This window comes from Oncorhynchus tshawytscha, linkage group LG13 (genome assembly GCF_018296145.1).
Source record: "Oncorhynchus tshawytscha isolate Ot180627B linkage group LG13, Otsh_v2.0, whole genome shotgun sequence".
Lineage (NCBI taxonomy): Eukaryota > Metazoa > Chordata > Actinopteri > Salmoniformes > Salmonidae > Oncorhynchus > Oncorhynchus tshawytscha.
The window spans coordinates 32819744-32845644 of NC_056441.1; the positions used below are offsets into that span (position 1 = coordinate 32819744).

The following is a 25901-nucleotide window of genomic DNA, read 5'->3' on the forward strand; positions in this document are numbered from 1 at the left end:
ACAAGGTTGTGAGTTCACGCCTCGGTCAGGTAGGATTCCCACTCTGTCCGCACACATCTAAACACAGCAACTGGACAATAATGTGCTAATGTAAGAAGAAAACAAACGTCGGCTTACAGTGTACTGACCTCAATCAGAAGAGGCACTGTACTAATTCGTCCTTTGCTAGTGCTTGGTTGTATAAAACAGGTCTTAATTACACTAACTGCTAAATAGAGGGACAGCGACTAGGGAGGTTTGAGTCTGAAGATAGGAGAAGTAGAATACTTTATTGTCCATTATGTCCTTGCAGAGAACAGAAATGTGAGATCGTGTAGCCTCTATGTAAGTGTACTAGAGCCACTGCTAAGACATCTGGTTCTTTATGGCTCAGGATGTAACTACAAGGATGCTGGTTCAAGCCCTGCATAGCATTGCATTTGGTATGGTACAGGAAAATGACTACCATGGTGCTAATTGGATCCATGGGAAACCTATTGTGGAATATAAACACAGCTTGACTTGGGGACACTTCTAAGGAATGGAAACCATTTACATTTTTTTGGTGAACTGTCGTTGTCCTCGTGCCACATGTCTGATTGTCGCTGAGATTCAATTCATTTCAGCTAAAAGCGTCCCATTGAGAAATAAGTCAATTAGGCCCTGAAACACTTACAGCAGTGGGGAAGGGATGCTGCTTGAATGAGAGGAAAAACAAACCTGCTTATTTTGAATGAACGGAATTGAATTGAAATCCATAACAAAGACACTGGCAGGTGGCATGAGGATATGGGCTTACGCATACAGTACCAGTCAAACCTACTCATTCAAGGGTTTTTCTTTATTTGTACAATTTTCTACATTGTAGAATACTAGTGAAGACATCAACACTATGAAAAAACACATATGGAATCATGTAGTAACCAAAAAAGTATTAAACAAATCAAAATACATGTTATATTTTATATTCTTCAAAGTAGCCACCTTTGCCTTGATGACACCTTTGCACACTATTGGCATTCTCTCAACCAGCTTCATGAGGTAGTCACATGGAATGCATTTCAGTTAACAGGTGTGCCTTGTTAAAAGTTAAATAGGGGAATTTCTTTCCTTCTTAATGCATTTGAGCCAAATAGTTGTGTTGTGACAAGGTAGGGTTGGTATACAGAAGATCACCCTATTTGGTAAAAGACCAAGTCCATATTATGGCATGAATAGTTCAAATAATCAAAGAGAAATGACAGTCCATCATTACTTTAAGACATGAAGGTCAGTCAATATGGAAAATGTAAGTTCAGTCGTAATAACCATCAAGCGCTATGATGAAACTGGCTCTCATGAGGACCGCCACAGATAATCAAGACCTAGAGTTACCTCTGCTGCAGGGATACGTTCATTAGAGTTAACTGCACCTCAGAAATTGCAGCCCAAATAAATGCTTCACAGAGTTCAAGTAACAGACATCTCAACATCAACTGTTCAGAGACTACGTGAATCAAGCCTTAATGGTAAAATTGCTGCAAAGAAACCAGTACTAAAGGACACCAATAAGAAGAAGAGACTTGCTTGGGCCAAGAAAGACGAGCAATGGACATTAGACCGGTGGAAATCTGTCCTTTGGTCTGATGAGTACAAATTTGAGATTTTTGGTTCCAACCGTGTGTGTCTTTGTGAGACACAGAGTAGGTGAACGGATGATCTCTGCATGTGTGGTTCCCACCATGAAGCATGGAGGAGGAGTGATGGTGTGGGGGTGCTTTGCTGGTGACACTGTCTGTAATTTATTTAGAATTCAAGGCACACTTAACCAGCTGGGCTACCACAGCATTCTGCAGCGATATCCCATCCCATCTGGTTTGCGCTTAGTGGGACTATCATTTGTTTTTCAACAGGACAATGACCCAACACACCCCCAGGCTGTGTAAGGGCTATTTGACCAAGAAAGAGAGTGATGGAGTGCTGCATCAGATGACATGGCCTCCACAATCACCCGACCTCAAACCAATTGAGATGATTTGGGATGAGTTGGACCGCAGAGTATAGGAAAAGCAGCCAACAAGTGCTGAGCATATGTGGGAACTCCTTCAAGACTGTTGGAAAAGTATTCAAGGTGAAGCTGGTTGACAGATTGCCACGAGCGTGCAAAGCTGTCATCGAGGCAAAGGGTGGCTACTATGAAGAATCTAAAATATATTTGGATTTGTTTACCACTATTTTGGTTACTACATGAGTCCATATGTGTTATTTCATAGTTTTGATGTCTTCACTATTATTCTACAATGTAGAAAATAGTAAAAAAATAAAGCAAACCCTTGAATGAGTAGGTGTTTACAAACTTTTGACTGGTACAGTATTTACACACACACAAATATACAAGTGAAATGTGTGTTTGGACACAATAAACACAGAGAGAGAGAGAGAGAGAGCGAGAGAGAGAGAGAAGCGTGGGAGGAAAGAAGGTCAAAAGAAAATGTTTTCCGGCAGCATACTTGTTGAGTCTGTTCTTAATGGCATAGTACCCCCTCCGTTCTGTCGTCATGCACTCTACGTGAGTGTAACATACGCACCAGTAATAGAGAGGGGGCGAGAGGAGGCGGGAGGAGGCGAGAGGAAGAACCTGAGAGAAAGAGAGTGAAAAATATGAATGAGCGTAGGAGCAATCAACAGCTGCTGATTCAGACTGATATAAACAAGTAAGAGAGCAGAAGGGGGAATGACACACACACACACACACACACAGCAGCAGCAGCTCCTTATTCATACAAGCGCAAACACTCAAACACAGCCAGTCAAACTGTATGCAACCATGAGAGTAAATGGGCACTTCATAGAAACAGTAAGGATCTCCATCTATATCACCTATACTACAGTGGAGGCTGGTGAGGGGAGGATGGTTCGTATTAATGGCTGGAACAGAGTGAATGGAATGGCATCAAACACATGGAAACCATTTGATACCATTCCACTGATTCCGCTCCAGGCACTACTACGAGCCATCCTCCCCAATGGTGCCACCAACCTCCTGTGCTATACTATAATTCACAGAATTTCCCACTCTCATGCATGGCCACATGCAAAACTCAACAGATGCTAGTTGATAGCTACACAAAGATGCTTGTCACGCACATGCATACAAATACACAAATAGACATGACCCCCCCCACACACACACACACACACACACACACACACACACAATGCACAGAACCACAGACACAGGCATAGGGACAAAAACACAAAAAGGCAAACACAAAACCTTTTAGCCAGCCATCAACTGTCCTTACAGTGCCTTGCGAAAGTATTCGGCCTCCTTGAACTTTGCGACCTTTTGCCACATTTCAGGATTCAAACATAAAGATATAAAACTGTATTTTTTTGTGAAGAATCAACAACAAGTGGGACACAATCATGAAGTGGAACGACATTTATTGGATATTTTAAACTTTTTTAACAAATCAAAAACTGAAAAATTGGGCGTGCAAAATTATTCATCCCCCTTAAGTTAATACTTTGTAGCGCCACCTTTTGCTGCGATTACAGCTGTAAGTCGCTTGGGGTATGTCTCTATCAGTTTTGCACATCGAGAGACTGACATTTTTTCCCATTCCTCCTTGCAAAACAGCTCGAGCTCAGTGAGGTTGGATGGAGAGCATTTGTGAACAGCAGTTTTCAGTTCTTTCCACAGATTCTCGATTGGATTCAGGTCTGGACTTTGACTTGGCCATTCTAACACCTGGATATGTTTATTTGTGAACCATTCCATTGTAGATTTTGCTTTATGTTTTGGATCATTGTCTTGTTGGAAGACAAATCTCCGTCCCAGTCTCAGGTCTTTTGCAGACTCCATCAGGTTTTCTTCCAGAATGATCCTGTATTTGGCTCCATCCATCTTCCCATCAATTTTAACCATCTTCCCTGTCCCTGCTGAAGAAAAGCAGGCCCAAACCATGATGCTGCCACCACCATGTTTGACAGTGGGGATGGTGTGTTCAGGGTGATGGGCTGTGTTGCTTTTACATCAAACATAACGTTTTACATTGTTGAAAAAAAGTTCAATTTTGGTTTCATCTGACCAGAGCACCTTCTTCCACATGTTTGGTGTGTCTCCCAGGTGGCTCGTGGCAAACTTTAAAAGACACTTTGGATATCTTTAAGAAATGGCTTTCTTCTTGCCACTCTTCCATAAAGGCCAGATTTGTGCAATATACGACTGATTGTTGTCCTATGGACAGAGTCTCCCACCTCAGCTGTAGATCTCTGCAGTTCATCCAGAGTGATCATGGGCCTCTTGGCTGCATCTCTGATCAGTCTTCTCCTTGTATGAGCTGAAAGTTTAGAGGGACGGCCAGGTCTTGGTAGATTTGCAGTGGTCTGATACTCCTTACATTTCAATATTATCGCTTGCACAGTGCTCCGTGGGATGTTTAAAGCTTGGAAAATCTTTTTGTATCCAAATCCGGCTTTAAACTTCTTCACAACAGTATCTCGGACCTGCCTGGTGTGTTCCTTGTTCTTCATGATGCTCTCTGCGATTTTAACAGACCTCTGAGATTATCACAGTGCAGGTGCATTTATACGGAGACTTGATTACACACAGGTGGATTGTATTTATCATCATTAGTCATTTAGGTCAACATTGGATCATTCAGAGATCCTCACTGAACTTCTGGAGAGAGTTTGCTGCACTGAAAGTAAAGGGGCTGAATAATTTTGCACGCCCAATTTTTCAGTTTTTGATTTGTTAAAAAAGTTTGAAATATCCAATAAATGTCGTTCCACTTCATGATTGTGTCCCACTTGTTGTTGATTCTTCACAAAAAAATACAGTTTTATATCTTTATGTTTGAAGCCTGAAATGTGGCAAAAGGTCGCAAAGTTCAAGGGGGCCGAATACTTTCGCAAGGCACTGTTTGTTGCTCAAGGTCCCCCAGAACATCACATATTGTACCCATACAAAAACATGAACTACTCTCATGGTTGCAGTGTGTTGTCCTGCAGTGTGTTGTTTGGTCTTCCTCCAAACACATTGAACAGGAATTTATACAGTACATCAATGCTCTGCTAACATGTGACCAAAGACATAAAGAATTGTCCGCTATTTGGTTCCTTCAAGTTGTCAAGGCATTCAGTTCTAGCATCACAAAAGTTCATGCAAACTGTACACACTTGACAAAACACGCACAAATGCATGCACGCACACACACACGCATGCACGCACACACACACAGTAAAGTATACTGACAGTGATTTCACAAAAAGATCTTCAGCCCTATTTCTGGCACACAGATACACTTACATAACTAACGGCTAAGTTCCTGTCTGTTACCTTTAACCTGTTATCTACAGACATCCTTGACTTCCTGACTGCTGGGCGGGTTAGGGTTAAGAGGTTAAATACAGTTCAATGCAGTGCTTATCACCGTCTATTGACAGCTACCTTTCACCTATTGATACCTTTCACCTATTCCTGGGCGGAACTCACGCACACACGTCCACATGCATGCGCGCACACACGCGCCGTGCACGCTTGCTTTGATATGTTATTCTTTAAATCCGACACTTCTCGTCGTCAAGCATTGCTTGGACTATGACCGAACCACTATTTGACTATGACCGCATACTATTCTGATGAGTTGGAAGTCACGCCATTCTTGACATTCCTTATCTGATTCTCATAAATGTCAAATAACAGTAGATATGCAACCGTGTACAATAACCAATTGTATAATTTGTTCTTCATGCATTAACTGAACAGGGGCGTCCTCTTGTGTTGATAAGAGGGACTGCATGAAGTAGACAAATGTTTTCAGTAGAGTATACACTACAGTTAAAAAGTTTGGGGTCCCTTGTTTTTTAAAGAAAAGCTTCTTTTTTTGTCCATTAAATAACATCAAATTGATCAGAAATACAGTGTAGACATTGTTAATGTTGTAAATAACTATTGTAGCTGGAAACAGATGATTTTTAATGGAATATCTACATAGGTGTACAGAGGCCCATTATCAGCAACCATCACTCCTGTGTTGTATTAGCTAATCCAAGTTGATCATTTTAAAAGGGTAATTGATCTTTAGAAAACCCCTTTGCAATTATGTTAGCACAGCTGAAAACTGTTGTCCTGATTAAAGAAGCAATACAACTGGCCTTCTTTAGACTAGCTGAGTATCTGGAGCATCAGCATTTGTGGGTTTGAGTACAGGCTCAAAATGGGCAGAAACAGAGAACTATCTTCTGAAACTCGTCAGTCTAGTCTTGTTCTGAGAAATGATGGCTATTCCATGCGAGAAATTGCCAAGAAACTGAAGATCTCGTACAACGCTGTGTACTACTCCCTTCACAGAACAGCGGAAACTGTCTCTAACCAGAATAGAAAGAGGACAAGAACATTAGAGTGTCTAGTTTGAGAAACAGACACCTCACAAATCCTCAACTGGCAGCTTCATTAAATAGTACCCGCAAAACACCAACATCAACATTGAAGAGGTGACTCCAGGATGCTGGGCTTCTAGACAGAGTTGCTTAGGAAACAAATCTCGGACTGGCCAATAAAAAGAAAATATTAAGATGGGCAAAAGAACAGACACTGGACAGAAGAAGATTGGGAAAAAAGTGTTATAGACAGACAAATCTAAGTTTGCGGTGTTCGGATCACAAAGAAGAACATTCGTGAGATGTAGAAAAAAATGAAAAGATGCTGGAGGAGTGCTTCACGTCGTCTGTCAAGCATGGTGGATACAATGTGATGATCTGGGGGTGCTTTGGTGGTGATAAAGTGGGAGATTTGTACAGGGTAAAAGGGATCTTGAAGAAGGAAGGCTATCACTCCATTTTACAACGCCATGCCATACCCTGTGGATGGCACTTAATTGGAGCCAATTTCCTCCTACAACAGGACAATGACCCAAAGCACAGCTCCAATATATGCAAGAACTACTTCAGGAAGAAGCAGTCAGCTGGTATTCTGTTTATAATGGAGTGGCCAGCACAGTCACCGGATCTCAACCCTATTGAGCTGTTGTGGGAGCAGCTTGACCGTATGGTACGTAAGAAGTGCCCACCAAGCCAATCCAACTTGTGGGAGGTGCTTCAGGAAGCATGGGGTGAAATCTCTTCAGATTGTCTCAACAAATTGACAACTAGAATGCCAAAGGTCTGCAAGGCTGTAATTTCTGCAAATGGAGGATTCTTTGACAAAAGCTAAGTTTGAAGGACACAATTATTTCAATTAAAAATCATTATTTATAACCTTGTCAACATCTTGACTATATTTCCTATTCATTTTGTAATTCATTTCATGTATGTTTTCATGGAAAACCAGGACATTTCTAAGTGACCCCAAACTTTTGAACGGTAGTGTACATGTATATTCAGCATCAGTTGAGTGTAAAAAAAATCATTCTCTGCTCGTTATCATACTATTTCCCTGGTTAGTTTGGGCAAATAGCAGAAGCTCGAAGCTTCTTAGCAGAGTTGTGGGTCTATTAAAAATCTCACTTGTCAACAAAAGACTGGAGCACAGGCTATATTTATTGTAGCATGTGTGCCACCAACACATGAATCTCAACTATACAGTGCTGCAGGCCTATTTTTTATTATTTTTTAAAACCTCCCTAGTCCTTGCCGATGACAAGCATACCCATAACATGGTGCAGCCACCACCAAGCTTGAAAATATGAAGAGTGGTATTCAGTGATGTATTGTGTTTGCCCCGAACATAACACTTTGTATTCAGGACATAAAGTTAATTTTTGAGCCACATTTGTTGCAGTTTTACTTTAGTGCCTTATTGAAAATAGGATGCATGTTTTGGAATATTTTTATTCTGTACAGGCTTCTGTCACTCTGTCATGTAGGTTAGTCCTGTATTGTGGAGTAACTACAATGTTGTTGATCCATCCTCAGTTTTCTCCTATCACAGCCATTAAGCTCTGTAACTGTTTTAAAGTCACCATTGGCCTCATGCTTAAATCCCTGAGCGGTTTCCTTCCTCTCCAGCAACTGAGTTAGGAAGAACGCCTGCACTTTTGTAATAACTGGGTTTATTGCTACACCACCCAAAGTGTATTTAATAACTAATTAATAAATAATGCTCAAAGGGCTATTCAATGTCTGTTGTTTTTTTACCCATCTACCAATAGGTGCCCTTCTTTGTGAGGCATTGGAAAACCTCCCTGGTCTTTGTGGTTGAATCTGTGTTTAAAATTCCCTGCTCGACTTGGGGACTTTACAGATAATTGCACGTCTGGGGTACAAAGATGAGGTAGTCATTACAAATTCATGTTAAACACTGTTATTTGCAGTCCATGCAACTTATGCGACTTGTTAAGCACATGTTTACTCCTGAATGTATTTAGGCTTGCCATAGAAAAGGGTTTGAAAACATAGACTTTTTATATTATTGTAAAAATTCCTAAAAACAATTCCACTTTGACATGGTGGGGTATTGTGTGTAGGCCAGTGACACAAAATCTCAATTTAATCCATTTCAAATTCAGGCTGGAACACAACAAAATGTGGATAAAGTCAAGGAGTGTGACTACTTTCTGAAAGCACTGTTTATCACTTGTGGTGCTGAGGGACCAGTCACAACATGTTCCGTTCAAGGCTACAAGGATTAAATGTTCAGTACTGTATTAGATCAGGGCCTCTCATTTACACACAAAGAATGGCCTTCCCACACACCTCCACCACCGGGGGCAGGTTAATATTAAAATGCCGTGCTTTCATCATCTCTTTTTCTTAATCTGCAGACTGCACTGATTTGAAATTATTTGGACAGGTGATCTGTGAATCATTGCTTAACATCCACGATGTTGCTCTTGTTTCATCTTCTAATCAAAGATCAGTCAAATGAAGGATGATCTCACTACTGGTGTCCCTCAGGGCACAGTAAAGTCCTCACTGATTATAAATGACTCTGGATAATAGCGTCTGTTCAATTTCTAAAGCCTGAAATGTAAAAATGCTTGAGTCACAGCAGTCAACGGCATTAGAATAACCCTCAACACTTACACAATAGAGCCGACAGAGTTTAAATTAAAAGGCATTTATTTTGGGAAAACATTTTCTCCACACAGCGGCCAAGCCTCAGCACTTGTGGTACATTAATATAAAGACAAGATTTCAAACATCCTCACTCACTGAGGAAAATAGTTGTAACAACCCGCTCCAATTCTCATCAAAACTGTTCAAATGTTATTTACAAAACCATACATCATTATACAGTCTGCCATTTGAGCATGAATCATCGACAGTCACACCTCTACAGTTTGATTCAGGGCTCTCAAAGTAGTGTAAAATGAGATTAAACCAGAAATCATGTCCACAATTAGTGTGTCAAGGAGAATGAGTACGACAAGACCAAACAGCACACTGACTAATTCTCTGGTTGCCCTGTAACAGAAAGTTCACACACCCCTGGACATTTTTTCCACTTTGTTGTGTTGCAGCCTTTGATCAAATTGAGATTTTTTTCTGTCACTACAAATTCATAAAAAAGAAAAAGCTGAAATGTCTTGAGTCAATAAGTATTCAACCCCTTTTTTATGGCAAGCCTAAAGTTCAGGAGTAAAAATGTGCACATAAGTTGCATGGACTCACTTTGTGTGGAATATTAGTGTTTAACATGAATTTTGAATGACTATATCTCTGTACCCCACACATACAATTATCTGTAAGGTCCCTCAGTCGAGCAATGATTTACAAACACAGATTCAAACACAAAGACCTGGGAGGTTTTCAATGCCTTGCAAAGAAGGGCACCTTTGGTTGATGGGTGTAAAAAAAAAAGATGACATTGAATATCCCTTTAAGAATGAAGTTATTAATTACCCTTTAGATGGTATATCAACACAACCAGTCACTACAAAGATACAGGCGTCCTTCCTAGCGCAGTTGCCGGAGTGGAAGGAAACCTGGTTCAGTCTGCCTTCCACCAGCACAACAGTAACCTAAAACACAAGACAAATCTACACTGGAGTTGCTTTACCAAGAAGACAGTGAATGTTCCTGAGTGACCGAGTTACAGTTTTGACTTAAATCTACTTGAAAATCAATGCAAGGCCTGAAAATGTTTGTCTAGAAATGAAAACAACCAATTTGACAGAGCTTGAAGAAGTTAGAAAAAAAACAATGAACAAATGTTGCATAACCCAGGTGTGGAAAGCTCTTAGAGACTTACCCAGAAAGACTCACAGCTGTAATCGCTGCCAAAGATGCTTCTACAAAGTATTGACTCAGGGGTGTGAATATGTAAATGAAATATTTCAATAATTTAGCAAAACATTTGGAAAAACATGTTTTCACTTTGTCATTATGGGGTATTGCGTGTAGATGGGTGAGACAGGGGGTATGAATACTTTCTTAAGGCACTGTAAATAAAGGAGAAAGTCAAAGGTTTAAAAAAAAAGAGCTGTTTGAAAGTTAGACTGGCTTTATGCCACTGCTGTGTCAACAGCTGAGTACACTTACATATCTATTATAGTTCCATTCGCATCTGGTTGAATTAGCTTCAAATGGCTTGGCCTTAATATATACTATTGATGTAATTGAGTTATACAAATGGATTTTTAAGAAGACAAACAAATTTACTTTCAAGTAGACTAAATAATTAGCTGTCGGGTGAATTCAACGAGTTAAACGGACAGAATCATTAGATGCCTGAGTTGACCGAATCATTTGCTTTAATTTTTCTGGCTCTATAAACATACTAATTCACATCACGCATGCATAAATGTTGGCAATGTACGTGGACATACAGTATTACCACTATCAGCACAAAAATACAGCTGACTGGCAGCCCATAAATGTCCCCTTTTACCGTTTAGAAAAAGGATCCTTCACTTCAAAAGTCATTATTATTACATATTCACACACAGTATGATCAAATATTTCACTGCACCTTTTCATTGACAAGGCTTTAATGTGTGATGGTTTTAACTAGGTAAACGTTTCCACTTATCTAGCTGTACAGCGTTCCACGGGGATGACATTGGCGCATTTCCAAAACCAAAACTGTACAGATAATCTTTTCCAATTACATAATTTAACGCTAACAGGACAGAAACACTATATGGACATGGAATTGTCTCCTGACTAGAGATCAGGATCCATTTAAAACGCTGATTTAAGGTGATAAAAATGTGCTCCCCGCAGCTTGTGTTCAGACACACACAATTGAATGACGATCTGGTATTCTTTGTGCTAGGTATCACTTCACAAAGCCCATCAGTTGTGATGTACGGTGCTTTAAGGTGGTTAAACGTCTACCGGTCTGACTCAACAATTTTCCATGCGCCGGTTCTATACACTCGCATGGGGAAGGTCCTTTTCAACAACTCAACCAAATGGCTTTTGGGGAACATTGTGTTTGAACACATCTGAGCACGAGCTGAAATACATAAGACAGATTTCAAATACAGCGCTCATTTGCAAATTCTCTCTCTTTGATTCGAAATGCCACTGTTTCAGTCCACCAACCTTCGTCCGAGCGTGATCTGCCCAAAAAGCTGGCATTCCAAATAAAAAAAGGCAAAACTTTCCAAGCAAGCAGTGTACAGGACCCCTGCTCTTGTGTCATGCTGCATTCCTCGACACAACAGCACTTCTTCACTTCTAGGGGACCTAAAAAGTTTGGCCAAAATGTCTCCTTCAAGGCTTGAAGAATGTTCGACTCGAGCTCGAACGTTCAACCAAATATTCTGGCTTCTTCAAGGTTTGAGCTTGAGCCAGGGGTGGACGATGGTGAGGATGGAGAGGACCGAAGAGGCCAGGCCACAGGCCCCCACGAAGCCCTGGCCGGTGGGGTAGATGCCCAGCCGGTCCAGGGGGATGAACACGTCGCACGCGTTCTTCAGCAGGTCCAGCAGCAGCGGTGGGTTGCTGCGCAGCACTGTCACCAGCAGGTGGCACTGTCTGCGGAGGCGTACAGGTAATATGGCTCCGGGAAGGGAAGAGGGGTCGGAGAGGTCGACGTTCTCGGGAGTGAGCGAAGAGGGGTGTGGAGAGGGAGGAGAAGAGGTCCAGGTAGCCTTTGACCCCACATGGGAGGAGCGGGCCTCACGCTCCATAAGCAGGCGGATCTCGTAGGCGTCCCGGGTTAGGTTGAGGATGAGGGCAAAGAGGTAGTACCTGTAGAGAACGAGAGAGAAAGATGTGAGAGATTAAGCATGTGAGGCAGAGAGAGATTCATGTCAAATCTGAGAGAAAGTAAAGATAGTGAGAGACCAGAAAAGAGAGGATGTAGGAGACATTGAACAAAAGAAAAAGTAGCAAAGAGGGGGAGTTAAGAGGTAGAATTAGATAACGAAAGCAATAGAAAATAGCTCTAGGGAGAGAGAATGTAGTTAACAACTGCCAATAGTAGTAAAGTTCATTACAGGACTCCTGATGACCTTGGCCACTTCAAATATACTGATTCCTAATGTGGTGAAATTTAAGGCTTAAATTTCCCAATCCTTCAGTCACCTGAAGGATCTCTGGCTCCACTTGACCTGGTCCAGTTGGGGCAGGAGGCCAGCCTTGCCGGCCCAAAGCACGTTGTCACAGGCGAAGTACATGGCCTTGTTGAGGTGGGCCACGGTCAGACAGAGACGCAACACGCTGTCCGAGAGGTGCACAGCACGTTTCGCTGCCTCCACAGCCTCTGCCGAGTTCCCTAGACGCATCACTGGAGAGAGAGGGAGAGAGAGAGTGACGTGAAACCCAGAGTTGATGTACAGAGAGTAAGCCTGAGGCACAGAGGTGTAGCATTGACTTGCAGACAGTGACTTACACTTCCTTGTTAGGCTCACATGAGCTTCCAGTTGTTTCACTGTCTTCAGGAGCTCAACACCTGCCCCACCCTTCTGGAGAGTGTAACCTAGCAACGTACAGGTGTACTGTGCAGCCCTGTGTGAACACCGAAAAGGAATCAAATGTTTCAAAATCTGATTATAGCTGTGTTACTTTAGTTCAGTAAATTTTTTGCATCTTGCGATTAATAACTTGGGCACAACTTCGTCTACTTTCTCCAGTTTTCATGTCAAGGGCAATTGGTACTTACTTTCATGCAGCTACAGTAACTATCAGTATAATACCAAATGCAGTTGGGACAATGGCCACTTGATAGGGAAAGGCTGAAAATTGCGATTGTCATTTAATTTATCCAGGTTTGGGAGAGCCCGAGACAAAACACTGCATGAAACCCTATCCCGAACCACTTCAATTCGAACCCAAAATCAGCTGTCCCGCAATACCCAATGACACCGGGAGGTAGGCAGTGTCCGGCAGGAGCAACCAGACAAAAACCTACAAAAAGTCGAGAACTGAACGGGTACAAAAGGTCACCAACATCGCTGGACTTTTTATAAAGTTATTTGTACTTTTCCGTCCTCTTATATCTACACATTTTGTATACTCATGGATTTCAGTTTGTATTGACTGCTAGTGATAGTTAATAAATGTAACTTTTTTTTTTTTGCTGTCTTGAGAAATCTCAACTGCAATACATTTTAGCCACTCCACCTGAAAACTCGTTCCTTGGCTTGGCTCTGCGCACTAAATCGAATCCAAGAGTCCATGCTGGCGACAGGCAACACTTGCTTTCCTTTGCAACTGTGGATTGATTGGGCCTGTGTCCGTGTCTGCTAGCAATCTATCTACAACGTTTATATACCGTCTTCTCGCAAGAGCTGCCCAATACTATCTGCACAGTTCAATATGTCACCATGTGCCCCAAACGTCCGCCAACAGGATTTGTTTATTTTATTTGGCTAGAGAGTTAGCGTCACAACACGAACAACTTCACATCTCCTTTACCCATGGACGGAATCTGTGGAGGGACAACAAAGCGAAAGTCCTCTTACACAGTAATCATTAGCTACGTTACTTGTAGGAGGTTCGTCCACAATACATGGATTGTATTGCACATGGCATTAGTCGTTTCAGTGGAGCACGCTATTGAATAATATGTGATAACAGACATGAAAATTAACACTTGTAGTTATTCAAAAACAATAGTCAAGGCAAGTCATTGCTGTGGATTATATTTACTGCGAAACCTTATACTGCCACAGGGGGGCGACTCACACACACACAATAAGAGGCCAGACAACCAACCAGCAAATGGAAAAAAATGGCAGGCCATTTTATTATAGCGTGTTAATAGAAAATAAATTAAGAAAACAATCATGATCAAGAGGAATAAAACAAACAAAACATATACCATATGTGGCACTACCAGATCCACAGAGGGCTGAAATAAGAGCACAACCGGTGCACTACAGGTCAGGGAGTAATAAAGGAGTGAGTGTGTATCACTCTAGAGAGGTATTGTACTTGGCATCATCTCTAGTCGCTGAAACACTATATGAAGACAATTAAACCCTGTTGTAGGCAGAGAAAAATCAAAATGCCAGCTACGCCCATCAAATTCCATTCTAAAAATGTTTTTAAATCCAGTGATTTATCTCATTTGGATGTGATCGACATGTTGCCCAAGCCAAATATCAGCCCGTTCGGGTCAAGTATAGATCAGTGGACCATATTAGGCAATGCTGCATAGTAATGCCTTGTCAACATCACCTGTGTATTAAATATCCTCTGCAACTCAGTTCACACTCAAAATATACCCACTCCTACTGAAACATGGTACCAACCGTGTGTACAGGCCGGTCAGCTTACAAACTCTAAGCAATAATCGATTGATGGCTTTACAATTGAAAAGGAGGAACCTAAATGCACAGTGAATGCTATCAGAATGTCTTTGTTATCATCATCTTCTATATTAAAATCTTTTAATTATGTTCATCCTTCTCTTTCATTTTCTGGCAGGATAAACCACATCCATTGGGACCCTCCCTTTAATCTTCAAACTCACGTCTCATACCCCTTTGTACTTCCCAACCAACCACCTTTAAAATCAAACTTTGGAGTTCACTCCTCAGCACCTATGCCACTTTACCTACTGTGTGACCGTCTGAATATTCTGCATAGCCTAGTCTTTGCTCCCTTCCCCTCTCCAATTCCCCATAATCTCTACCTCTCTTCAGGCCCCCTCCTATACCTCCCTGTGAGGTACAGTTTCACCTAAACGTCTCCTCACTAGCTCTCCATCAAAGAAATGTTGTAACTTCAGGCCAACTCCACAGTGTCTCAGCATTTAAAATATACAACACTACAGTCAATTGGTTTCATTGGATACTAAAATGCTAAGGTCGGCTGTCGTTAAAAACCAGACCCAATTTTCAGCACAATGAGCATACGGTACATCAGCACAGTTCCTGCATTCTCTGAAGCGCACAGAAGACTCATATCTTCAGTAATGATTGTTAGTTTAATTGCCCATTGCAAACACTCAATCTAACTCGGATAAGAGTCATTGGAACTAGGAATTGGGGCTGTAAGGGTACCACTGGAGGACTGTCATGTCTCACAGCGTGTATCTCTCAGTGCTCAGAGTGCTGTTTCTTGTTGAAGGTGGAGCGCATGCGGCTCCAGAACGACTGGCTCCTCCTGGTTTTCCTCTCGCTGCCGCGGACAGAGTCTGCCTCGCGCTGGCGAATCTGGCGGACCAGGGCGGCAAATACCTCGTCGATGTAGTAGCGAAATGCCGCTGAGGTCTCGAAGAAGGGGCACTGGAACTCCCGGGCCAGTTCTTTCCCCTCCTCTACTGACACCTAGTGCAGCGGAGGGAAGCAGCATGTTCAAAGCCAAAATACAGATAAAAACCAAGAGACAGACGATAATTGGTTTATACCAGTGGCGGCTGGTGGGAGGAGCTATAGGAGGATGGGCTCTTTGTAATGGCTGGAATGGAATAAATGGAACGTATCAAACATATGTGAACCACATGGTTGACTTCGTTCCACCTATTCATTCCAGCCATTACAATGAGCCCATCCTCCTTTAGCTCCTCCCACCAGCCTCCTCTGGTATATACAGTATATGGTACCAAATAGTCATGATATACAGTCCCTTCAGAAAGTATTCAGACCCGTAGAATTTTTCCACATTTTGTTGTGTTACAGCCTGAATTTAAATTGGATGAAATTGAGATGTTTTTTTCCCCCACTGGCCTACACACAATGCACCATAATGTCAAAGTGGAATTATGTTTTTCAAAATGTTTACAAATTAATAAAAAATGACAACCCATTTATTATGGCTGCTTTGCGTGATGTATTGTCATCTTCTACCTTCTTGCCCTTTGTGCTGTTGTCTGTGGCCAATAATGTTTGTACCATGTTTTGTGCTGCTACCATGTTGTTGTCATGTTGCTACCATGCTGTGTTGTCATGTGTTGCTATGTTGTTGTCTTAGGTCTCTCTCTATGTACTGTTGTGTTGTCTCTTGTCTTGATGTGTGTTTTGTCCTATATTTATGTGTTATTTAAAAATAAATGAATCCCAGCCCCGGTCCCCACAGGAGGTCTTTAAACTTTTGGTAGGCCATCATTGTAAATAAGAGTTTGTTCTTAACTGACTTGCCTAGTTAAATAAAAGGTTAAATAAATAAAATTAAAATAAAATAGCAAGCCTAAATAAGTTCAGGAGTACAAATTCTAATAACAAGTCACATAAGTTTCATGTGTGCAATAATAGTATTTAATGTGAATTTTGAATAACTACCTCATCTCTGTACCCCACACAACTACAGTGGGGCAAAAAAGTATTTAGTCAGCCACCAATTGTGCAAGTTCTCCCACTTAAAAAGATGAGGCCTGTCATTTTTTACACCCAGTCACTACAAAGACAGGCGTCCTTTCTAACTCAGTTGCCGGAGAGGAAGGAAACCTCTGGGATTTCACCATAAGGCCAATGGTGACTTTAAAACAGTTACAAAATTGAAAGGCTGTGATAGGAGAAAACTGAGGATGGATCAACAACATTGTAGTTACTCCACAATACTAACCTAATTGACAGAGTGAAAAGAAGGAAACCTGTACAGAACACAAAATATATATTTTTTAAATGCAACAAGGCACTAAAGTAATACTGCAAAAAATGTGGCAAAGCAATTCACTTTCTGTCCTAAATACAAATTGTTATGTTTGCGGCAAATCCAATCCAATACATTACTGAGTACCACTCTCCACATTTTCAAGCATAGCGGTGGCTGCATCATGTTATGGGTATGCCTGGAGTAAAACCTGGTTCAGCCTGCTTTCCACCAGGCACTGGAAGATGAATTCCCCTTTTAAAAGAATAATGGGCAAATGCTGTACAATCCAGGTGTGGAAAACTCTTGGAAACTTACCCAGAAAGACTCACAGTTGTAATTGATGCCAAATGTGCTTCTACAAAGTATTGACTCAGGAGTGTGACTACTTATGTAAATTAGATACAGTATTTCTAAAAACATTTTCACTTTGTCATTATGCGGTATTATGTGTAGACGGGTGAGAGAAAAAAAGATATACAAGGGGATTAAATATTCAGGCTGTAACAACAAAATGTGGAATAAAGCAAGGAGTTTAAATACTTTCTGAAGGCACTGTATATGTTACGGTAAATGTTTGAATCTACAGATTCCCTGTCTCCTTGGGAAATCTACTATACTATACCAGTCAGACAGGCAATCTGTAGATCTTCCAGTAAATATATAAAGACAGGCATTTTGAACAGCGGTAGGAATTTAATGCAGCCAGATAGCGGGCAAAACATGCTGTAGTGCCAAGACTACCAATGGCCGTCCCTTTCCCCCCTCCCTCCTTTCCCTGAATTCTCACCTGTCGTAGATGAGTCAGGTCAGACTTGTTGCCCACCAGTACCACGGGGGTGTTGGCGGTGCGGCGCACACGGTCAATGAGCTGCTTGAACTGGCGCGCCTCCTGTAAGCTCCGCCTATCTGTGATGGAGTAGGAGATGATGAAGCCCTCGCCCGCCCGCATGTACTGGTCCCGCATGGCTGTGAACTCCGCCTGGAAAGGGTCATGTGTGAATGTATGCGAGGGAGGGAGGAGGGGGGGGTAGAGAGAGTGGTTAAGGACTGATACAGAAAGCATCACAGCAAAATACTTAAATAACATTATATATCCCGGTGCCACACACACACACTTTGTGTTATTCTATCCTCACGGGGACCTAAAATGTATTTCCATTCAAAATCCTATTTTCCCTAACCTAAACCTAACTCCTAACCCTAATTGTAACCCTAAACCTAACCCCTAAGCTTAAAATAGCCTTTACCCTCATGGGGACGTGGTAAATATCCTTATGAGGGAGAATTTTGCTTGTTGTTGGGGGATTTTAGGTCCCCACAAGGATAGAAGACACCACCCCCACACACATACTGGTATGTGTGTGTATGCCTGAGAGCATCAAGAAAATCAATCACCATTGGTCTGTCTTTCCTACAAGCTACTGGAGGAACAACATGGAGACCCACAGAAAGAAAAAAAGATTAGAATTTGGATGACTCAGAATTTAAGGGTCACTTGAGACAGTGGACTGTGTGGACAGTGGACTGCAATTCTCTGTGTGGACACTTCCCTGACTTTGGTATGGTACAAACAAACCCAGTCACAGGCATATATTAAAGAACATGTACATATATGGAAAATGACTAATATAATAAGTGAACCATACGTGTCTATGGATGAGTCAGAGAGACGCCTTTGTGCGGAGCGGGTGAGAGACAGAAATTATGTACGTTTGTGTAAAAAGAAAGGGAGTAGATGAGAGTGAGCGACGCTTAAAAGAAAGTTGAGAAGAATAATGGATGCAGATGTTATGACGGTGAAGGGGAGATGCGACAGAGTGAAATTTGTTCCTCTGGGTTTGCTTTGGCAATGTAAGATAATTACTTTTCAATGATAAGTTATCATCCTAATAAGACTGATTGAATGGAATTGAGAGACAGGGCGAGACCGTCGGAAAGGGTTGATTTAAAGGAAAGTGAGCATTGGGAGAGAGGGAGAGGCTTTCCTCTCCTCTATTTGAACTGATGCAAAAGAACTAGACCGATGAAAGCAAATTCCCAGTCCTTCCCAGGTGTTTTTTAAATATTGCTTTCACCTATCCTAGGTTTACAGATCAGTTGATGAAGGAGAGGAAGCCATATTAGACTATTGAGAATGAGACGCAGCCAAAAGAGGTGGAGACGTGACATTTATACTGAAGGCCTTTGTGAGGAAGTGTACCTGTCCTGCTGTGTCCAGTATGTCCAGGTTGGCAGGTTCATCGTCGATGCGGATCTGCGTCTTGTATGCATCCTCTGGGAGAGACATTGAGTGGTATTTTAATGGCTATACAGGATGATTGTGTAGTTACATGTCATAAGCCGTGGTTCATCGACTCTGGCCGATGCTATGCAGCGAGCGGATGCACTTTACCAAGTTACGACAGGTGTTCTGTTGTTTGGGACTTGCGGTTCCTTGTACGAGTTCTGACATTTCAGGCTAGCGAGGCAAGTATTGTTCTTGGAACTGTGGGGGTCTATGGACTTGGGCTGTCGTGGCAACATGTCAGTGCGCATAGCCAAGTTGCAGTAGGTTCTGTTTCCCTATATGGGGCACTGACAGTTCAGGCATCTCAGGTAAGTTTTAGTGAAAAAGGTGGCTTCTGTAAGCCCATTTTGAAGCCGGTGGAACCTGTGTGTGCTTTGGCTGCCGTTTGGTACCCTCTGACCCGGGTTGGGGTGTGATTGTACCCATAGTATGTTATGCAGAGTGACCGACTGAAAGGTAAAGTACAGTTATGAATATAACTGCAGGTACACCCGTCTAGTACCAGGTCGGATCCCCCTTTGCCCCCGGAACAGCCTGAATTCTTCGGGGCATGGATTTTACAAGTCAGATAAATTCCACAGGGATGTTGGTCTATGCTGGCGCGATGGCATCATGCAGTTACTGCAGATTGGACGGCGGTACAGCACCGCCACCAGCCTGTACCGTTGACACCAGGCAGGATGGGTCCATGGACTTGTGCTGCTTATGCCAAATCCTGACTATGCCATCAGGAACTGGGACGCAACAGGAACTGGGATTTGTCGGACCAGGTGATGTTTTTCCACTCCTCAATTGTCCAGTGTTGGCGATCGTGTGACCACTTCTTCTTATTTTTAGCTGATATGAGTGGAACTCTGTGTGCTCGTCTGCTACAACAGCCCAGCCCATCCGTGATAAGGATGAACGAGTTGTGCGCTCCAAGATGCCGTTCTGCAAACTACTGTTGTACTCTGGCGTTATTTGTCCGTTTGTGGCCCGCCTGTTAGCTTGCACGATTCTTGCCATTCTTCTTCGACCTCTCTCATGAACGAGCTGTTTTCGCCCACAGGAACTGCCGCTGACTGGAGGTTTGTTTGTTTGTCTCACAATTCTGGGGAAACACTAGACACCGTCGTGTGTGAAAAGCCCAGGAGGGTGGCAGTTTCTGAGACACTGGATCCAGAGTGCCTGCCCGTGATGTACATACCTCTCAAAGTGTCTTAGGTCACTCGTTTTGCCCATTCTAATGTTCAATAGAACAGCCTCGATCCCTGTTTAATATAGCAAGCCACTGCCAGGTGACTCACTCTCCATAGGAGCAATCCATTTTCATGAATGGGGAGGTTAAAGCAGGCCAAATTTGACCAAATATGAGTGGCGTTAGTTTGATCAGATACCAAGCACTCTCTCACCTATGGTGGGGTCATGGTCTTCAGGGAACCTGTGGCTGATAAACTGCATTATAATAGCTGAGGAGAAAGAGAGAGAGTTTTAAGTTTTTACAAGCTATTTGGGGGGGGGGCAATTACATTGTCACAAAGCTGCACAGGCACTGCATCAATAAACCAAAGAGGATAAATCAGAAACAAACTACAGCAGATCAGAAGACAGAGCCGAAGAGAGATGGAGAGATAGGGATTACGAAGTCAATGCGGGAGAATTTATTACATAACGCAGGTTGTATCACACACACACACACACTTCTCCATCTCTCCTTTGTCTCATTTTTCTCCCTCCAGGCGGGTAGTGGTTCACACGCATAGATAAACACACCCTGCAGCTTACACAGAAACACACAGTATCTCCGCCTCTGCAGCATCAGTGTACGCCCACTCTAGTTTCCATGGCGAAAGCAGGCACAGATGTTGTTTTTAATGACCCATCTCTCCCGCTATCCCTCCAAATCCTCCCTCTCGCCGATGTTTTTACTACTTTTCTGTGTACCTATACCAGGTGAACTCTGCCAGTCTCCATGGCAACAGTAGCCAAGAAAAGGGGGGTTGTTAGGCACTGACGCGTCTTCCTGACGACAGGCACCCAAACGGCACCCCAGACTGCCGTAGAAGGCGGCCAACGCCCATGCTTACGAGAAGAGAACCCTGACTATCTGACTGCACTTGGAGGGTGTGTCAGAGAAACACAGAAAAGACAAGGCGGCATTAGGAGAAGTAATGAGGTGGAGAAGAATAGCCAGTCAGACATAATATGTACAAACAAACAGACCGCAAGACAGAAGAAAAGACATGCACTAAGTAAGAGTGAGGTGGAGTGCAGTTAAGTATAATTATGAGTGTGTGTACTCACCGCTCTTCCCCACTCCCCCCTCTCCCAACATCACCAGTTTGTACTCGCGGGAGAGGCCCCCGGAGCCTCGCAATGACTCCATTTACACTATGAACAGAGAGATAAGAGGCTGTGAGTAATACACATATACCCTTTAAAACAGACACACGTAATAATAATTTTTGGTCCCAGTTTATTAAGCCCAGGACTAACAAATAGAACTATGAAAGAGAGTGTACAGAGTTGAAAGTGACTAACACACAAACATGAATCCACACATGCTAATGTGCAATCTTGCTGTCATGTGTCAAGCGCTAAAGCTAATGACAAGAGATTAGAAAGAGAGAATGAGATACACCACACACAGGCAAACTTCAACATCAATATCCATTCACTGTCGAAAGTCGGGTCAGTCAACCACACAGTAGATCTAAAGAATAGCGACGAGACAGAGGTGAAAGAGATAGTGGTTTCAGGGACAGAAGTAGAGCTATATAGCCAACATTCTAGTCTACTTTGCCACCCTTGAAAAACAAACAAAAAAACTATTCAACTCATATGAATAGGCCACTATTGTTATGCCTCGGACCCATTTGGAGTGTGTGTAGATTGACTTATAAAAGAGTCAGATGGCACTCCAGTTTATTAGATTGGTGTATGCAGCAGCTAGTAGAACTCATGCGGAAAGAGGAACCAACTATCGACTTGACAGCAATCATGTGATTTCTAAGTGCAGGGCGAATGTGTGACATTGACCACCACAAACCCAGGCAATGTCATCACAACTATTATTGTTATCACCTAGCCTTCCCGTTCTCTAACCCAAAATAGCATGATTTAAATAACATTTTTTACAACACCAGACTATATTAAAAACGTTTATTTAATTGTCAGAATAAATGATAATGAATTATATATTTATCCTTGACAAAGAGGCCTACATAAGCAGACAGTTACTTATCATTAGGGCCTAGGCTACTAATGGTAGTCATTATGAAGTGATCACATTCTCTCAATGATGGAATGCAGAGACACGATGTTTGACAAAGCCGGTTCATTGTTGTGAGGACAGAGGCAGATAGAACAGACATAACTTGGGTGGTTAAAAATAGATGTTCATATCCGCTTGAGAGTAGCTACGTTTTTTTTGTATTTTTTTTTGCCTGGTTTTATGTAAAATAGGAGGTCTGAACTTCAATAACGCATGACTGACCCCATGTCCCCAAAATTGCATCAAAACATATCTTTGGTAGATCCAAAAACACAAAGGAGTGGATGGTATTGTAGTATATTGCCGAGCCGACACAGGCTGTATGATTCAAGGGAGTCTCCAGGCTTCAGATAGCTCAGGCCTCGGAAGTTTTATTGAAATGCAGATTAAACATATCGACTCTGTGATAGCCTTATTCAACGTCCACAGTTAGGGGGTGTCATTATTATTTGTAGAGGCTACCTAAACTAAGCGCAACAAAAGTAAACGTGTATTGCACAACTGTCACGTTGTTATAGCCTAATGTTACAAACAGTGAGTCCGCTACGTTTCAGCTGACGAAAATATTTTTTAAAAATTCTAAAATCATTGAATCTGACGAAGTCGCAGTGAAAACTGCATCCGTTGTAAACATTCACTGAAATATAACTATTTAATATAATTTATTGGCTACTTTGAAACAGGATAAACAACAACAAAAATATTTTTGAAAGGGCAATAGCGAACCTTCAAAAGACTGGTAAAGTAGCAGAATGAATTGTGTGGCTGTAACGTTAGGTGTCCTAGGATTAGGAAAAACAAATTACTCTACCTTTTTCTAAACTTAAAATGTAAGATTATTTGAAGAACAAAGTGTAGGCTACGAGTCAATCATTGATGAACGTAAAACAAGCTGCATGAATTTGTTAGCCTTTTTGCAGATCAGTGTTCAATCGGACATTGCACACATTGTTTCATGTAATTAAAGGAACGAGTTCAGTGAGAAAGATGTATATTGCCGACTACGACGAAAGCAAATGATTGAACATTTGCAAACATAAAAGAGCCAACTGACTTCATGCATACACGAATAGAAATGAGCGACTCACCTGTGTCACAGAGCTTCTTTCTTCATTATTTCCGAAATGACTTTTATGGCCATTTAGTGCTTGACGTTTGATAAGTCATGCTACAAAATCCTCACTAACTGTAAACAACGCCAGCAGTCTGAAAATTACGTCACAGGATCCCACCTCCCGTCGGGTCAGTGGCTGTGACTTTTCAGTAGAGTTGCAAGTAACCTTGAAAAGTCTGTGAAAGGCTGTGAAATATTTGTAGTTAATCATATCAGTAACGTTAGATCGTCATATCAGCGCTGTAGCTCCGCCCACCTTGAAAGTTGAGCAGAGCATGCTGGGTGATCTCGAGCAGTGATGACAACTAATCAATTTTGTTGCTAGATTTAGCAACTTTTCAGACTACCCTGGTAACTTTTTTTTTTCAAACAGCACCGAGCAACAAATTTAGCTACTTTAAAAAATATATTTGGAAATTTTAGCAACTTTTAAAAAGTGACTCAAACGCTAAAATGCACAAATTTTCCCTCTAAATTACACAAAAATTATTTTCTCTGTCACACTGTCACAACACACGTGCCTGGCTGCAAAAGTGCATTGTGAGTGACGTAAGCAGCAGGCCAGCAAATCATTGTTGGCTGACTGCAGCAGCAGCAGTGATACGGGTTCGGCGAGCCTAACGCAATGAATATAGTTGGTCACGAATGTTTGATCTTGAACAGAACTTACAACATCAATCAACATGCCTCAATCAAAAATGTACAGAAAAAAGTGGGAGTCTGTACCTGAACAAATCATATTTTTTGCCGAGTTGGCCAGTCAATTTGAGTAACGTTATTGTGTGTTTTACGTAATGACGTAATGAGGTTTTTAGAGAAGAAAAAAACCCAGAAAAAAACCCCGAAATACCTTATTTACATAAGTATCCATACCCATTGCTATGAGACTCGAAATTGAGCTCAGGTGCGTCCCCATGTTTCCATTGATCATCCTTGAGATGTTTCTACAATTTGATTGGAGTCAACCTGTGGTAAATTGATTTGGAAAGGTACACACCTGTCTATATAAGGTCCCACAGTTGACATTGCATGTCAGAGCAAAAACCAAGCCATGAGGCTGAAAGAATTGTCCGTAGAGCTCCAAGACAGGATTATGTAGAGGCACAGATCTAGGGAAAAGTACCAAAACATTTCTGCAACATTGAAGGTCCCCAAGAACACAGTGGACTCCATCATTCATAAATGGAAAAAGTTTGGAACCACCAACACTCTTCCTAGAGCAGGCCGTCCGGCCAAACTGAGCAATAGAAGAGCCTTGGACAGGGAGGTAACCAAGAACCCGATGGTCACTCTGACAGAGCTCGAGAGTTCCTCTGTGGAGATGGGAGAACCTTCCAGAAGGACAACCATCTCTGCGGTACTCCACCAATCAGGCCTTTATGGTAGAGTGGCCAGACGGAAGCCACTCCTCAGTAAAAGGCACATGATAGCTCGCTTGGAGTTTGCCAAAAGGCACCGAAAGGACTCTCAGATTCTCTGGTCTGATGAAACCTAGACTGAACTCTTTGGCCTTTTGGCCTGAATGCCAAGCGTCACGTCTGGAGGAAACCTGGCACCATCCCAACGGTGAAACATCGTGGTGGCAGCATCATGCTGTGGGGATGTTTTTCAGCGGCAAGGATTGGGAGACTAGTCAGGATCGAGGGAAAGAAAAATGGAGCAAAGTACAGAGAACTTGTTCCAGAGCACTCAGGACCTCAGACTGGGTTCACCTTCCAACAGGACAACAACCCTAAGCACACAGCCAAGACAACGCAGGAGTGGCTTCGTGACAAGTCTCTGAATGTCCTTGAATGGCCCAGCCAGAGCCCGAAATTAAACCAGATCGAACATCTCTGGAGAGACCTGAAAATAGCTGTGCAGCGATGCTCCCCATCCAACCTGATAGCGCTTGAGAGGATCTGCAGAGAAGAATGGGAGAAACTCCCCAAATACAGGTCTGCCAAGCTTGTAGTATCATACCCAAAAAGGCTCAAGGCTGTAATTGCTGCCAAAGGTGCTTCAACAAAGTACTGAGTAAAGGGTATGAATACTTAAATTAATATCACGTAAATGTGATATTTCTGTTTTTTTTTTAATGCATTTGCAAAAATGTAGAAAACTGTTTTTGCTTTGTCATTTTGGGATATAGTGTTTATATTGAGGGAAACGCTTTAATCAATTTTAGAATAAGGCTGTAACGTAACCAAATGTGTGAAAAGTCAAGGAGTTTGAATACATCGTGAATGTGCTGTTCCATGCCTGTGCATCTTCAGCATTATTAAATCACCTCAACTGGAATCCTACCTGTCTGTCATCTGTACCCTTACCAGCACACTGGAACAAGTAAAACCTAACCTAAAGAATAT

General features: G+C 42.2%; 2 protein-coding genes across 2 annotated transcripts; both read right to left on the minus strand.

Moving 5' to 3' along the window:
* Positions 1–9741: 9741 nt before the first annotated feature.
* On the minus strand, positions 9742–13986 carry LOC112264715 (peroxisomal membrane protein 11B). Its single transcript, XM_024441490.2, has 4 exons — positions 13483–13986; positions 12752–12867; positions 12445–12646; positions 9742–12108 (listed from the first exon to the last, which is right to left on the minus strand). Exons 1-4 carry the CDS (start codon positions 13536–13538, stop codon positions 11688–11690), a joined length of 795 nt encoding a protein of 264 aa, XP_024297258.1. The 5' UTR covers positions 13539–13986; the 3' UTR covers positions 9742–11687.
* Positions 13987–14079: 93 nt separating this feature from the next.
* On the minus strand, positions 14080–23828 carry LOC112264716 (GTP-binding protein Rit1-like). The gene is made up of 6 exons (XM_024441491.2): positions 23528–23828; positions 21470–21556; positions 20578–20634; positions 19100–19173; positions 17687–17878; positions 14080–15635 (listed from the first exon to the last, which is right to left on the minus strand). Exons 2-6 carry the CDS (start codon positions 21549–21551, stop codon positions 15405–15407), a joined length of 636 nt encoding a protein of 211 aa, XP_024297259.1. The 5' UTR covers positions 21552–21556; positions 23528–23828; the 3' UTR covers positions 14080–15404.
* Positions 23829–25901: the final 2073 nt, after the last annotated feature.

What these genes read in the sequence shown, in the direction of transcription:
- LOC112264715 (XM_024441490.2), bottom strand. Translation starts at nt 13,538, where the DNA reads ATGGACTCTTGGATTCGATTTAGTGCGCAGAGCCAAGCCAAGGAACGA. An exon ending in GCCAAGGAACGAGTTTTCAG is followed by an intron (nt 12,868 to 13,482) that starts GTGGAGTGGCTA and finishes GTGTTCACACAG; the next exon opens with GGCTGCACAGTACACCTGTA. An exon ending in TGGAGCCAGAGATCCTTCAG is followed by an intron (nt 12,109 to 12,444) that starts GTGACTGAAGGA and finishes CGTTCTCTACAG; the next exon opens with GTACTACCTCTTTGCCCTCA.
- LOC112264716 (XM_024441491.2), bottom strand. Translation starts at nt 21,551, where the DNA reads ATGGAGTCATTGCGAGGCTCCGGGGGCCTCTCCCGCGAGTACAAACTG. An exon ending in TACTGGACACAGCAGGACAG is followed by an intron (nt 17,879 to 19,099) that starts GTACACTTCCTC and finishes GACCCTTTCCAG; the next exon opens with GCGGAGTTCACAGCCATGCG. An exon ending in ACCTGACTCATCTACGACAG is followed by an intron (nt 15,636 to 17,686) that starts GTGAGAATTCAG and finishes CCGCTGCACTAG; the next exon opens with GTGTCAGTAGAGGAGGGGAA.